Consider the following 15808-nt stretch of genomic DNA (forward strand, 5'->3'; position numbering starts at 1 on the left):
TTGGCAGCCTTAGCAGACTAAAACAAGGATGTTCTTCAAACAAATTGGTACTTACAGACGAGTAATAAACCATAATTTGATCCTCTCCTTGGTAGGCAAAATAAAGACATGTCAGTGAAGGCAGAAACTAATATCATTCATCCCCTTTTTAAATTCCCTAGTTAATTCATTATCAAAAGTTTAATTTCCCAAAACTAATAGCTACTTAGTAAAATTAATAAATATACAAGTTCATACTTGAATGCTGTTGATGTTTATTGACACCAATTACAAAACAAGACTAAAAGTTGCCATATAATAGAATAAATATTAGCGAAGTTTCCTTCCTGGAGAGGGTATAGACTCAGATCATGAGACCTAAGATAAAATAAAGACTGGATTGTCAAGAATCAAACAAGGGCTAAGTTTTACCTATTAATATAAAAATGCTAAAGGCAAATGAGATGTTTCAAAATATTCCTATGCTAAGCTCATATAAACAAACAAAAAACTAAAACTAATCCTAAAACTTTAGGACATAGGATACAGACGTGTTACACGACTACTTAAATTTATGCATTAGCAAAAATTTGTTATATCCTTCACTGTACTTGTACTACAATCACATGCTTGTTGCTTCTACAACTACAACTGAATTGTCAACAGTTACCACCCACAATGCAACTTAACTAAATCTGAACAAGACTTTGAACTGCCTCTGCTCTGCTCCAATTAAGAAAATTCCACCTGGAATTAACAAGCTCTTTTGATTTTAGATCCAGTTCTCCTATTTGCTCTTGTGTCCTATAATAATTAAGTCCTCACTTGACGTTTCTAGTCTGCAATTGCAATGCATGTCACCTCCCTCATCTTTTTCTTACACTTTAAAATTAATCTGTAGAAACTGCATAAACAAGGAAATTGTACTTCAGATTCTGAACTTGCCATCAGATTCCTGCTTTAACGCAAAACGTACTCCTCTGCAATGTACCTCACCAGCACAGCGACCCCTTCTTTCTATCCCTTTGCCCTGAAGGCACTTCTGGATTGCTTAATAGTGCTCTTTGGCTGCCTAGACAGTCAGGATACCCAAGGCCATTTAGATTTATCACTCCTCTCCTCCCTCTTTTTTATGGCTTATACCACTTTCCTGCTTTTTTTCTATTGCCGGATCTGCAGGCTTGGTGCTGTCATCAGGGGGACAGAGTCGATTTCGGCTTCGAGCTCCTGGTTGGTAAAGCTGCATTGCTGGACGATCCTAAAGTAAAATGAAATACGTTAATGTTGTAACGTTACTTCTAGGCTTTTACATGGGATCTCCAGAGTCCTATTCTGTATTAATACACACCCCAAACAATTCATACCAGACCACAAATGTGAAGGTAGGGTACACGATAGCATTGATGGTTAATTTGCTTTCAATTGCCTGCTTCTCCTGGACCTCCAAAGAAAAGCAACCATTTCATAATGGTTCACTTAATCTGAACCATTAAGGACATACTAGAATGATGAGAATATAAAAAATTAAAAGCCACTAGAAATGTCTTCAAAAAAAGAACAGGTTAAGGCATACACATTTATTGAAGCTCACTTGTCCAATTCAGTGAATGTGCACTTAAAATGGTGCATTTCATCATAAATTTTTCATCAAAAGAAAAAAATTAAAAAGGATTTGCAGACGTTATATGTTTCCCAATGTGAGGCAATAAGAAGTGCACACCACCACCTATGAAATATTCTTTCCAAAAAGCTGAACCTGAATATATTCCAGTCTCTAGATCAAGGGCCACCTGACTATCAAGGAACTATTAACTTTGGTGTGAAAATGCTATTAGGGTTATATTATTAAGAAAAAAAGAGTATTTCTAATATTGAAGTACCTAAAGTATATATCTAAGATTTGCTTTAAAATAATCCAGTGGGGACAGGGGTAGAGCAGAGTAGAAACAAGGTTGGCCTAAGCTAATAATAGTTGAGGCTGGGTCATGGGTACAAAGGAGTTCATCACACTGTTCTCCACTCACTCTACTTTTGTGTCTGTTTGAAATTTCCATAATAAGTTAAAAAAAAGAACCCAGCCAAGGCTGGGGAAAAAAGTACTTAAGAGTTTTCCTGTGAAAAGTCTTCAATAAACAATGAGTTACCCTTTCTTTTACACATGCAAGAAAAAAGATCCTCAAGAAAATAAACAAGTTTGTGGAAAAGCAGTACCTTGTTTCTTATGCGATCTCTCTTAACCACTTCCTCTTTTTTTTCAGTTTTTTCTGAGCTGCCTATGGATTCTGTACTTTCGTTCTTCTTTCCTTTATCCCTAAGTGCTTCTTTTTCCTTTTTCATTTCTTCTTCTTTTCTTTTAAAAATCTTCTCTTTCTCATAGCGCTCCTTCTGCCTCCGGCGCTCTTCTTCTTGCCGCTTCAGTCTCTCTCTCTCCCGGAGTATGCGGTCTTGGTCTCGTTCATAATCCCTTTCCCTCTCCCTGTAGTCTCTGCCACTCTCATCTTCAGGTCTGCGTGAAAAACAAATCTGAAAATGAGCCTTTAAAGACTTGTAATCACAAATGCAGGAACATGGTGAATCTGAGTTGGCCCCTGCCAGTAGGCTGTACTTTGGGAGCGGGGTAAAAAATATAATAATACTAGCTAGTTATAAAAAATCATCTTCAGTAAACAAATCGTTCATCTAGATTAAGAGACTAGAACATTCTAAACCTTTCCTCCTCACCCCCCTGCCTCTAATAAAATAGTTTATCTTAATTCAAGTATAAGTCCAGGACATAGCATCAAAACTATTATCTAGAGACACATCTAAATCAAATGTACCTAATCTGTACAAATGTTCCACAACAATGTAAGGTGTTGAAGAGGTGCGCTGTATGGGAATTCTGCACATTATGCACGATTTTTCTCTAAGTTTATATATATATAAATCAAATGTACCAAAGAGCTCTCTCCACTACTAACCTCTTTGGCTTATCATCTTTAAGTTCGCCGTCAGAACGTTTGGTCAATGTACAGCTTTGCACACTGGCTCTTTCATCATTCAGATTCTCTTTGTCCAATTTCTTGGCTTTTTCTCTTTTGTCCAATTCTTTTTCATCTCCTTTTTCTGGCTTCTTGAGCAGCTTTAAAGAGAACAAGTTGATTGTTATTTTGAAGGGTGAGCCACTGTCATTTTTTTCTATCAAAGAAAATAATATGCTAAATATTTAAAATTTAGGCTAGAGGATGCCTCCCATATCTGCAGGTGCTCTTAAATTTTTAGGTGAACAACTAGTACACAAGAACAGTAATTTACTAAAAAGGATGCTAATTAATGTCAAAGTGTTATCCACTCAAATGGAGTAGTTTAATCACTTTGTGGCAATAAGATCAATGCTTTAAATGGGTCAACCTTTAAGTAAACCAATGCATGCTTCCAAGTATGTCTTCTGTAGCAAATCAGCATGCTGATACAACTTGATAGGAATATATACACCAAAATTTAAAATTCTAGGCAGGTCATTACTGTTGGATTGTTTTTATTAAATACATGGAATAACAGACACCTTGGTCACTAAAGGAATGATCTACTGCAGAAATAATTTTGCCTTGAGCCTGAGAATAATATAGTTTTTTATTTGCCATTTGATTGAAAATCCAAATGCCTTATATAACAGAATGGTGCCGTTCCATCTCCACTGAGTAGGAACTCTGTGCTCAACGTGTGTGTGTGTATTTAAAAATACCATTCTAAAAAATTAAAATTGCTAACTAGACAGCTTCTTTCTCCCACCACTGCTATATATTTTTCTAGAATACCCCCTCCCCACCATGTACTGGAGATTCAGAGATTCTTAGGTAAAATAGAAGAATTTCAAGCCTCAGAGTAAAGGCATCATACAAAGGTCCATCTCAGGATGAAGGCATCATACAAATCACCAAGCAAAAGGCAAAGCACCTCAAAAGACTTAAGCATAAAGTATTTAAGCACACAGCCAGCCACTGCAAATGGTGAGTCCAAATGGTACACTAAAGGCACCAGTCCATCAGAATTAGGATATCATGTGCAGGTTTCATTGGAAGTATTCTTATTTCTCTAATGAACATCTCTATCTGAAACCAAGATGCTCATTACTCTAATAAGAACATTAATGAATGTATCCAGCATGGCTGGCTCTACCTTTTGCCTTGCTTATACTCAGGGATAGCAAGTCAAGTCACTTGCAGCATAGCAGAGAGAGAGAGAGACACTGCTGAAAGGGATAACCCCTGCCTAAACCCCTTATCACCAATGAGCCCTGTAGAGGCTCAGAGAACCCTAGTCACATAAACTGCTGAGGATTCAGGAGGTGGAAGAGGGAGACCCTGCACCATTTCTGTTTCCCTAAAATACTAAGGAATCAGTTCCCCAGGAAGTTTGTTGGAGCAAGGGCTGTCTAAGCCATGCCCCCAGAGGGAAGCAGAAAGGTTGGTTTTCTTCTTCCTAAATGCAATGCATGAATCAGAATTTGCTGCTCATAGATTCCCAGCTGGAGGCAAGAAGATAATGTGGGAATCACATGAGAGGGAAAAGCACATAATGCAAGATATTCATCCCAGGTACTCCCATAAGGCAGTTATGAGAGGCATATAGGATGAGGAAGAACTATTTAAGCATGGCTCTCCTCTGGCTGTACACTGTTGAAGGTCCTGGGTAGACAGCAGAGCATGAGGAAGTCACCCGGGCTTCCTTTTAAAGTAGTTGTGTAAATACCTCAGCTTTTAAGAAGACCCAAGTCAGTTTGAAGGGGTTTTCTACAGATAACACTACCACCACCACCAAAAGGATTTATTAACTAAGACCTGTGTGTGTGACATGATACTAGGTGCTCTGTATCATGTGCTTGGTCCTTACATTTTTCTGATTCACAGCTTGTAACAGAAACCTGTGTACCTGAAGACAGTGGAAAACAAACAGATGAGGCAACTTCATGTATCAAATATGAAGGAAAAGCTGAATAAAACCCATAATTAATGTCAGCCAGCTCTAAACCCTTATTTACTATGGATTGAGAGAACAGTAATCCAAAAATCAAGAATTTGCAATGATAAAAATAACAGATTTGCACTGAAGAAATGATTAGGATCATGTAAAACTACTTAATCCTTTTAAATGATGTTAAATTTTAAAAAGTACTATTAGAATTGTAGGAACTTTTAAAAAAAAAACAGTTCACTTCCTCCCCCCAAAAAACAAAGACCAAAAAAAAAAAGGACATGTATTTATACCAACAGAAGAAACATGCATATTTAAAGAAGACGCATGCAATTTTCAGCAACATGCAGTCTGTTTAAATTACTTTCATACCTTAATCTTTGGTTCATCCTTTAATTTGTCTCTTTCTGGAATTCTGTCTATCTTCTTTAGCTTTTCTATATCTTTTCTTTTTCGTTTCTCCTCTTCTTTCCATTTCCTCCTTTCTTCTTCTCTTTGTCTTTTTCTTTCTATTTCTCGCCTCCTCCTTTCTTCTCTCTTTTCTTCTCTCATTCTCTATAAAGAAACATCAGCACAAGCCTTCAAACAAGATAACCACCACCAAAACCTTAATCCCAAAGGCATGGTGGGCACCCACTAAACCATAACCTCGTTTTCTTCCTATTTTCTACAAAGTGGTTATTTTACATCCTTAACCCCCACCCCACACCATTCAGAATATGAAAGAGAATCAAGACCAGGGCCTGCTAGTATCAGAGTCTTTTACTGTTGCCTTCCTATACTACCAGAGGCTTTCAGAATATCAAGAGAATTTGTCTGGGACAAGTGAAGGGCTTTCCAGGTTTGCAGAGTAAATCCCTAGTCCAACAACCAGAGTGAAGGAGAGGGCCAGAGAGTGAGACCAACGGGCCAAATCTTTAAAGAATGATAGTGGAAAAAGCAGCTATTTATCTTATAGGACCCCAATGCTCTGAAAATATTTACAAAATTTGAACCAATGAAATAAAAGTATGGAGAGAACTATAAAAACAAAAGGTTTACCTGCTTGTTTTTCAGGAAGCTCAAAAGTGGGGTTGTCTTTTTAGCTACATAAATGTAAACAGATTATTAATAATACTTATCAACCCCTCAAAAGGATTCCATTTTCTGACATTCCCTACCACCCATCCAAGGTGGGAAAACTACACCCCTTAAACAGAAAGTTCACAACTGTATTATTGGAAAGGGTTTTAGGGTATTCCATTTCAACTCCGCAAACTTAAAAATACTTTTAAAAAAGTGAAGACATTCAAAACAAAACAATGAAACAAAATTTTAAAAGAGTAATTCCCAGTGCCAGTGAGAATTAAAGAGCAAAGGGCAGTCTTGTTTTATGACTGAAATATAAATTAGTTCAAATTTGTCCAGGAAGAAATTGGGGAAGAAGCTAAAATTATCTAATTCTTTTTACTTCATAATTCCACTTCTGGGAATTTATTCTAAGGAAATGATCAGAGATGAACTTTACTATGCAGCTATTAAAAATCCAAGTTTTAGAAGAATATTTAAGTGTACTTTTCAATATTCTGAACAAAGTTACCTAGATTTGAAGCTAGTATTTTGAGGGGTTGTGTATGTGTGTGTATGGGGGAGGCTGTAGCTAGATTTCTTTTTTTAGGAGGCACTGGGGTTTGAACCCAGGACCCCATACATGGGAAGCAGGCACTCATGCTGCAACTGAGCCACACCCGCTCCCCTGTAGCTAGATTTTTGAACACATACTTCCTTAGGATAAATTCCTAGAAGGTAGAAAGACTATGCTCATGTTTAGAGTTACTGATACAGTAGTGACAATCTATTGTTAGAACCAACATCCAAGCTAGAATTTCTCAAGATTTCAATTTTCTAGAAAGTAACTTTATTTTTTTGCTATTTTCAGGCCAAAATATATTTATAGGAATATGACCTTCTCATTACTAGACAATATCAATTTATCTTCAAAGGCTTCCTGGTGTCTAATGGTCCCCTATCAGTTTTCAAATTTTTTATACTTATAATACTACATTTGTGGGGCATGGAATAGGTCACAGAATTTTTTCCCATCTTATCAACCCATTCTCATAATCCTGTGAAGCAGACATCATATGCACCTCATGGAAGAAGAAATGGAATCTCAGAGAAGTTAGTGACATCCCCAAGGTCACACAGCTAGTGATGGAAGTGGGAACCAGACCTAGGTATTCTGATAAAAAAAAACCCTGCCCTTAATTAGTTTTGCTTACTTACCTATTAATTCTCTATTTTTTGCTTCTATTTCCTCTAGCAATGTCTCTGGAGTAGATGTCATTTTCTCATTATCTGCAGCATAAGTTTCCAAAAACTTTCTATACTCTGGATCTAAATAATCAGGAAAAGAAACAGAAAATATAGCAGAATTTATAAGCAAAATAGGGAATATTATCTAGGATATTTACTTATCAAAGAAGATAATTTTTTACTTCACTAAAGAATAAAAACACACCAAACCATATCTACCCAAGAGACTAAAGCTTTATTCGTCACTTATTCTCAGAACTTCTCTTACTGATACTATGAGAGTCTGGTGTAACACGGGGATCAGGGACAATGAGACATCACCCCTTGTAAGAGAACCACCAGGCATGTCATATTGGCTTTTAAATATCACTGTTCCTACTAATCCAGAGTCACACTTAAAGGAAAACTGATCCATCCATCTGCCCCATGGGATCTAAGCCCCCTCTCAATCAGAAATAGAGACCATCGTAAAATCTCCAAGATTGAGGAATGAACAAACATAAGAGGGGAATGCAACTATGGACTAAAGCAGACTTACTACTCTAGCAATGGAAGAACTTGTAACAATGATAAAAAGGCAATGGTCACCAGGGGTTCAGAGGGGAGGGAGAGGGAAGAATAGGTGTAACATGGGACAGTGGAATTGTTCTGAATGATACTGCAATGACAGATAGAGACCATTACATATTGTTAACACCTATAAAAAAATGTGTGCTGTAAACTATTATGTAAGCTATATACCATGGTTAGTAGCAATGCTTCAATATGAATTCATCAACTGTACCACACTAATGAAAGATGTTAATGGGGAAGAGTGGGGGAGGGGGAGGGGGAGGTATATGAGAATCCTCCTATATTTTCAGTGTATCATCTATGTAATCTAAAGCAGGGGTTCTTACAAAGGGACTGTGAACTTGAATTGAAATTTAAAAAAATTATCCTTGTGGGGACGTGTTGGTACAGGTATGCTATATTTATTAAATAATACACAGTATAGTGTGGACCTAGTAAGGGATCTGTAGTTTTCACCTGACTGGCAAAGGGGTCCGTGGAACAAAAAAGGTTAAGAACCCCTGATCTTAATAATAAAATGTAAAAAATGGAGAACTGAAAGATACAGCTACAGGATATACAGAGTATTATACATAACATGTAAGCAATTCCTATATGGGTATATCTCATGTTAAGTAAGTGTGACATATGAAAACTAGATGTTCCGAAAATATAAATTAGGGGAATGTCCCAGGTGGGCACTGGAAGTGATGACAATTCCTGAAGTTTTCTCCTAGACACCTGTGATCAGAAAGGGTAACACATCTGAGTCACTGTATTGCTGTATTTGGAGTTTCTATGCACCATCGAGCATGTGACTTGATCCAGTCTTCCTGATCTGAATCTATGATATAATCAACAAGCAGCTGTATGTTGAGTCTTTACTGTGTTTTCTTTATAAAATACCAGTTATAAGGGGGGTGGGAGGTATATGGGGACCTCATATTTTTTAATGTTAACATTAAAAAAAATAAAGAGAAAAAAAAATACCAGTTATAGAAACTAATGATGGACCTCGAACTAGATAATTCTAAAATATCAATCTGATATATTATATTGGGGTCAAGTTCTTATCCAACATAACAAAAATATTGGCTATAGAGATCTCAAAATCTGGAGATGGTTTATATTAAATGGCAATTATTCCTGTTTTTCAGTTCCTGTATTTCCATTCAACCTAATTACTATGAGTATAGGTAAGTGTATAGTCAAAGCCTAGAAAATAGAATGGACCACTTCAGCTACTTTATATTAAGTTACTCAGATATGGAAATTTTTCCATCATTGTTCTCAATGATAAACTTTTCTATTTATATAAGGATAATGGAAACTAAAAGTCAAATAAATAATCATGAAAATGGTAAGAGGTCTCAAGAAGCATTTGTTATACTTTGAAACATCTGATTTTTTCCCCATTGTCTTCTAATCAATAGACATATGTGATTTACTACTCATTAATTAATACTATATTGTTTAATGATGGAGGAATGAAATGCCACTATCAAAAGAAGAATGGAAACTCTGCAGGAAACCTACCTACATTCTAACAATTGAACAACACCTCCATCGGTGAATAACAGTTATCATGAACTTTATATGTTTTCTTACATAAAATATTGGGGCTTACTTAACCTTCACAACGGTAATATTTTAAAAAACTACAATAGGCAATAGGATTACATAATGTAGCTATAGTGTACCATCATCAATAGTCCCAACTTTGGTATCTCTTTTCTTAGTCTTCTTTTTTGCAGCTTTTTGAAAAGGGGCAAATTCTACTATGGCAGGATATTCTTGACCTATTTAGAAAAAAGAAAACACACTTGTTAAAACAAAGAAATTGTCAAAAGTGGATACAAGTGAGTCAATCCACCATTCTTTAGGCCCCCTTTGATGACACCTCCCAATGGGCAAAAATCACATTGGCTCAACTATAATCAACATGTTATCAGAGTAGCCCAAACATCACACTGATAACATAATGAAAAGATTTGTCAGGAAACATCTAAATTCAACTTCTAAAATGTGGTCATTTGATATGTGAAACAAAACTACAAACATTTTCATTTTAAAAAATACATCAGAAATATCTAGAATAGGCACAGCTATAGGGACAGAAAGTAGATCAGTGGTGGTTTAGAGCTGGGGAAGGGGTGAGGTAAATAGGGAGTAACAATGAATGCATATGGGGTTTCTTTTTTGGGGTTGATGAATGGGTTCTAAAATTAGGTTGTAGTGATGGCTGCAACACTTTGGGAATGTATTAAACACCACTGAACTGTATATTTTAAAAAGGTGAATTTTAAACGTGAATAATATTTCAATAAAGCTGTTATTAAAAATGTATATCAAAAATTGGGAAGTGGATGTGGCTCAACCAATTGGGCTCCCATCTACCATATGCCAGGCCTTGGGTTCGCTTTCCAGGGCCTCCTTGTGAAGGCAAGCTGACCTGCACCTATGGAGAGCTGACAGCCCACGCTCGCAGAGAGCTGACAACCTGCACCAGCGGAGAGCTGGTGCGGCAGGATTATGCAACAAAGGGAGATAAGCAGACACAGAGAACAGACAGCAAGCAAGCGGCAAGGGGGAAAAATAAAATCTTTTTAAAAATATCAAAAATTTAAAAAATCAAATTAAAAAAGTAAAAAACTAAAGAGAAAAAACAGGGAAAAAAATCAGATCCCTGCCAGAGAACAATGTCACACAATGTACAGAATACTATGGTGGCATCTAGACATAATAAGCCAGAATGAAATAACAATTGACCAGTGTGGAGCTGGCCCATGCGCAGTGCTGATGCACACAAGGAATGCCATGCCACGCAGGGGTGTCCCCCACATAGGGGAGCCCCACGCACAAGGAGTGCGCCCCGTAAGGGGAGCCGCCCAGCACAAAAGGAAGTGCAACCTGCCCAGGAATAGCGCTGCACACCCGGAGAGCTGACACAACAAGATGATGCAACAAAAAGAAACACAGATTCCTGGTGCCGCTGAGAAGGACCAAAGTGGTCACAGAAGAACACACAATGAATGGACACAAAGAGCAGACAACTGGGGGGAGGGGGGAAGGGGAGAGAAATAAATAAAAAATAAATCTTGAAAAAAAAAAAGAATTGGCCAAAAGGAATCACAGAGCAGTCATAGAGAAAACATCTTTCTGGAAATCCTACTGAATGTGGAATCAGATTAGATTAATAACTGTGATATATCTGAGGAGAGAGTAGAGATAAACCATACTGAAGGAATAAGAAACTGTGTAGATAGTCTGAAAAAAACAGAAGGGAGGTCAGACCTTGGAGGACCCTGAATACCAGGCTAAGAAATTTGAACTTTTTTTTTATGACTGCTATCTTAAAATCAGTATTTTCAAAAAGATTAATTTCATGGCAATATCATAGCCTGAATTATAATAAGTGGAAAAAATGGAAAATCCTACAAATAGAGAGGCAGCGATTGTCCAAGCATTGGATAATGTAGACATAAATTGTGAAAGCATCAGTAAGCCTAGATGAACAAGACATCAAAAAACAATGAACTGACAATATTTATAGTTTATTTAAATGTAGGGGATAAAAAAAAGGAGGAAAAGGTAACAACACAACTCAGATTTCCAGGCTATGTGATTAGGAAATTATTGCTATACACTGGAATAAAAGAGTAGAAATAAAGAAGTGGCTGGTTTGGGGTATTAATAAAAGTTGGCCACAGTAGCGATCCTTCAACTTTACTGGCATATTTTCTGACAAAAACTGAATGTTTATCAACTTTGAAATACACTGAAAAAAAACCAAAAACCCGAAACAAAGACACTCCATTCACCTATGATTACATAGCCAAAAGAAAAGTGACCAATGTCAGTTTAGACATTCTCTGGCTAAAACTTGTAAGCAGCCAATAATATAGAGTTAAGGTAAAAGTGTTTCTTCCCTATAGACTGGATCCTCCTGGATACAAAGGGAGATATCATCAAGTTCAAAGTCTTAATTACATACATCTTTCTGAGAATGTTAAACAGTATTTCCAACTGGGAACTGCTGGCTTAAGGGATTTGAATTAAATTAATGTTGGTCCTTGAAGCAAGATGAGAAGTAAATATTCAAAACTTGTCTTATAGGTTTAGAGTCATTTATCAGTATTGCTGCTGAAACTAGTTAAATAATCAAAATAACATCTAATCCAGGGCACAAAATTCACCACATGAGGAGAAATTGGTGGTAATTTCATCCAGATGATCAGACTACAGAAATAACAGGTCAATAAAATTACTCAAGGGCTGTGAAAAGTCACAAAATCTATGAAGGCATTGAGGGTGCACTTTGACATACATATTTTCTTAAGACATACAAATGACAAGAAACTTCTAGTTCAGTTACAAGGACTCACCTTTATTGTCAAGGAATACATAACCATCAAAGCGATCCCTGAACAAAATAATGTCCTCCTGGTTTTTAAAGTTGATGTATGCTCTGGCATACATATGAGGATACAGACTGCAGAAAGGAAAGTAGTTATGTAAATGTGCTTGTGGGTATCCAGCTGAATTACAAGTATACATACATTAAATAAAGAGACTCAAAAATCAATTGGAAAATATTACTAGTATCCAAAGAATAGAAGAAACCTTTTTTATTTACTCCCTCTTATTTTAAAAATGTATTTATTTTACCTGGTATCATTAGAAAAAAACTCAAAATAATCATGCTCCGGCATAGGTTGAAGATGTTCCAGGAGTTGTTCCTTAGTCAAAGTGGGAGGTAATCTCCGAATTACCACCTTAAGAAATGAATAAGGAAAATGAAATTAGTAAAAATCCATTTCTTGTCAATCTTTAAGGAATCACAGTCCCTGAGGAAAGATGGGCTGTAAAGTCACTACTTATAAAAACCCAAGGGAAAATATTCTTCCGCGGCCTAACGATCAGAAGTTGTCAAACATAACAGTAACGCGGTTAAAAAAAAACAAAACAAAACAGTCCTACAAACCAGAGCCGACTGGAGCAAGGAAAATCTCAGGGTCTGCCTGCCCTTAACTTAGTGCCCCGCAGTATTCTAGTTTGCGCACCATCTCACCCATTTTTTCATTTCTAGTGGTAAGAAATCAGAAAGCCAACCCTGCTCTTTTGCGGGCGCCACTAATTCTTGATTTATTAATCTCTCTCTTGCACATCCAGCACCTCCTAAAACAAAATCCTTTCCTCATTCAGCTTAATGAACTAAAAACCCTAACGAGTACGAAAAAAATTCACACCATTGCTCCCGATCCTCCTCAAATCATTGAAGCCCCTTCTCCCCCAACTCTCTTCCATTGCTATCACAGGCTACTTCCACCTCTGATGTTCTCGTCAAAACTTAGTAATTCTCCTCAATGAACTTTTAAATTTATGATTCTCTTCACTGTCGCGCCCCGTTCCTCCCTCCCCGCCGCCCCATTATCGTCTCACAGCTCGGACCTAAAACCCTTCATGTCCGGGGAGCCCCCATTTCTCTCACTTCCACCCCAACGCTTGGTCGGGAGGAGTCCCCACCCCACCCCATTTCGGGCTAGTGGATGAGGCAGGGTGCGATTTTCATTCAGGTCACAGGGGGACTGGGACATGAAGAAGGCACCCCCATTCCCAGCCATCATCCACGGGCGGCGGGGTGTCCCGCCCTCTCCCGGGTCAACAGCCGACCGAGCACCTTGCTCATCGCCTCCTTCTTCTCCTTATTGCGATCCTGCTTGTCTTCCCCCTTGGTGGTGTCCCCCGAAGCTCCACCGCAGCTGCCTGTGGCCCCCGGGGGCGTTAACAGGGTTACTCGTTTCTCCTTCGGCCTATGCTCCTTCTCTTCCTTCATGGCCTCGGCTACGCGGCTCACAGCGGCAGTTCGGCCTGAACGCCACTAGGCCGGGCTGTCTACGAAGCCCGCCCAGCTCCTGTCAGAGCTCCGCCCCCAACAATACCCCTAGTTACGAGCTCCGCCACTCGTTTGATTGGTTACCGCCAAGACCTCGCGAGACTTCGTGTAACCGGCGTCCCTCTGAGGAAAAGTTTTAACACCTGGTTCTTACTTCTCGTACTGCCCAATCCGGTCGCGTCCCAGAGTCCCTCGAGGCCCGCTCCTTCACATACTATTGGCACCACCGCCATCGTGAATAGAATGGCTAGTGCTTGTACTACAAGTCCCGGCATACAAAGCAGCCACCCGTTTCTGGCCAGGAGTGCTGGGAGTTATAGATACCTCAGGTTTCCTATTTGTAAATAAACCCAGTCCTTTAGTTTTGAAGGTTCAGCGGTTTTTTTTTTTTTCCCAGATGAAAATATAGGTTCAGCGGGCTGCACTTAGCGTTGTTTTCCTCAGATAAATTTAATATTCTCCAAAATTTGTCTCGCTAGGGGAACAGCTTATATTTTCTGATATTCTAAAGTGTATTTCCAGAAACTTTAGCACTATTTCCTTATATTGATTAGGATTCATAGCTGATTCCTAGATACTTAATAAGAATTTACAAGCTACTGGTATATGAAGGATGTAATATAACCAGAATGTATGAGATTTGTTTTCATCACTCGTGTTTTTTTTAAGGATTTTTATTTATTTCTACCCCATCCCTTGTTGTTTGCACTTGCTGTCTGCTCTCCGTTGTGTGCTCTCTATGTCTACTCTTTTAGGAGGCACTGGGAACTGAACCCAGGACCTCCCATTTGGAAGGCAGGTGCCCAACTTCTTGAGCCATATCCACTCCCCCATCACTCGTTTTTTAGTTAAAAGGATTCTATCATTTTATTGATGGGTCACAGGGAGGAAAAAAATTAAGTAAGACCTAGTTTTGATTTAGTTGGAGTCACCTTCCTCCCCACTTAAAAAAAAGTAAATTATACATTATACATTATTCATAATGGCCCCAATCTGGACATTTGGAAGGAGTCCAAATGTCCAAGTGATAAATGACTTAAAAAGTCCATCCATTCAAGGAAATACTACTGCATAACAAAAATGAACTGATACACCCATAAGAATTCATGAATTCAAGCTAATTATGCTGAGTAAAAGAATTCAGACCCAAAGAGAGTATACGCTGTATGATTCCACTTCCATGAAATTCTAAAAAAAGGCAAAACTGCAGTGATAGAAACCAGATCAGTAATTACCAGGGGCAAGGGAAAAGGGGATTGATTGCAAAGGCACTTTCTGTAGTGATAAAAATGTTCTGTATATGATTGTGGTGTAGGTTGCATTACTACATAAGTTAGTCTAAATTAATTGAGGCATACACTTAAAATTGATGAATTTTATTTTTTTAATACAAAATCCATACAGAGAACTTCAACATACCACTCTTCCCCCAGATATACAGATCCACCAGTATTAACATTTTGCCACATTAGGCATATCATTCTGTCTACTTATCAATCCATTTTCTGAACACTTAGGATTATATACATCGTGTTCCTTGAATACAAATACTGCCATGTACAATACATAAGAACAAGGCTATTGGTAAATGTTATTATGTAAATTATACTTCAATAAAGTTAAGGGAAGTGGATTTGGCTCAATGGATAGAGCGTCTGCCTCCCACATGGGAGGTCCAGGGTTCAAACCCAGGGCCTCCTGACCCGTGTGATGAGCTGGCCCACGTGCAGTGCCATGCAGGGGTGTCCCCCGTGTAGGGGTGTCCCCCGTGTAGGGGAGCCCCACGCGCAATGAGTGCACCCCATGAGGTGAGCCGCCCAGTGCAAAAAAAGTGCAGCCTGCCCAGGAGTGGCGCTGCACATATGGAGAGCTGATGCAGCAAAATGATGCAACAAAAAGAGACACAGATTCCCGGTGCTGCTGACAAGAATATAAGCGGACACAGAAGAACACACAGCAAATAGACACAGAGGGCAGACAACTGGGGGCGGGGAGGGGAGAGAAATAAATAAAAAATAAATCTTAAAAAAAAAGTTTCTGGCGGTGGACTTGGCCCAGTGGTTAGGGCATCCGTCTACCACATGGGAGGTCCGTGGTTCAAACCCCGGGCCTCCTTGACCCGTGTGAGCTGGC

At 38.4% G+C, this 15808-nt stretch overlaps 1 protein-coding gene across 2 annotated transcripts; it reads right to left on the reverse strand.

Moving 5' to 3' along the window:
• Window positions 1-234: 234 nt before the first annotated feature.
• Window positions 235-13691, reverse strand: UPF3B (UPF3B regulator of nonsense mediated mRNA decay). 2 transcript variants are annotated; one of them, XM_004467492.4, is made up of 11 exons: window positions 13460-13691; window positions 12448-12554; window positions 12165-12271; window positions 9480-9578; window positions 7198-7308; window positions 5974-6017; window positions 5305-5487; window positions 4852-4890; window positions 2940-3100; window positions 2191-2485; window positions 944-1237 (listed from the first exon to the last, which is right to left on the reverse strand). In XM_004467492.4, exons 1-11 carry the CDS (start codon window positions 13613-13615, stop codon window positions 1088-1090), a joined length of 1452 nt encoding a protein of 483 aa, XP_004467549.1. In that variant the 5' UTR covers window positions 13616-13691; the 3' UTR covers window positions 944-1087. The 2 variants fall into 2 exon arrangements, with proteins under 2 accessions (XP_004467550.1, XP_004467549.1); XM_004467493.5 differs by lacking the exon at window positions 4852-4890 and having other exon boundaries at window positions 235-1237; window positions 13460-13689.
• Between the last annotated feature and the right edge of the window lie 2117 nt (window positions 13692-15808).

The sequence above is a fragment of the Dasypus novemcinctus genome, chromosome X (assembly GCF_030445035.2).
Source record: "Dasypus novemcinctus isolate mDasNov1 chromosome X, mDasNov1.1.hap2, whole genome shotgun sequence".
NCBI classification, from domain to species: domain Eukaryota; kingdom Metazoa; phylum Chordata; class Mammalia; order Cingulata; family Dasypodidae; genus Dasypus; species Dasypus novemcinctus.

Coding starts and splice junctions, on each gene's coding strand:
- UPF3B (XM_004467492.4), bottom strand. CDS start 13,615: ATGAAGGAAGAGAAGGAGCATAGGCCGAAGGAGAAACGAGTAACCCTG. Junction 6,018..7,197: donor AAAAAATAGAGAATTAATAG/GTAAGTAAGCAA, acceptor ACATTTATGTAG/CTAAAAAGACAACCCCACTT. Junction 2,486..2,939: donor AAAGATGATAAGCCAAAGAG/GTTAGTAGTGGA, acceptor TTTTTCACGCAG/ACCTGAAGATGAGAGTGGCA.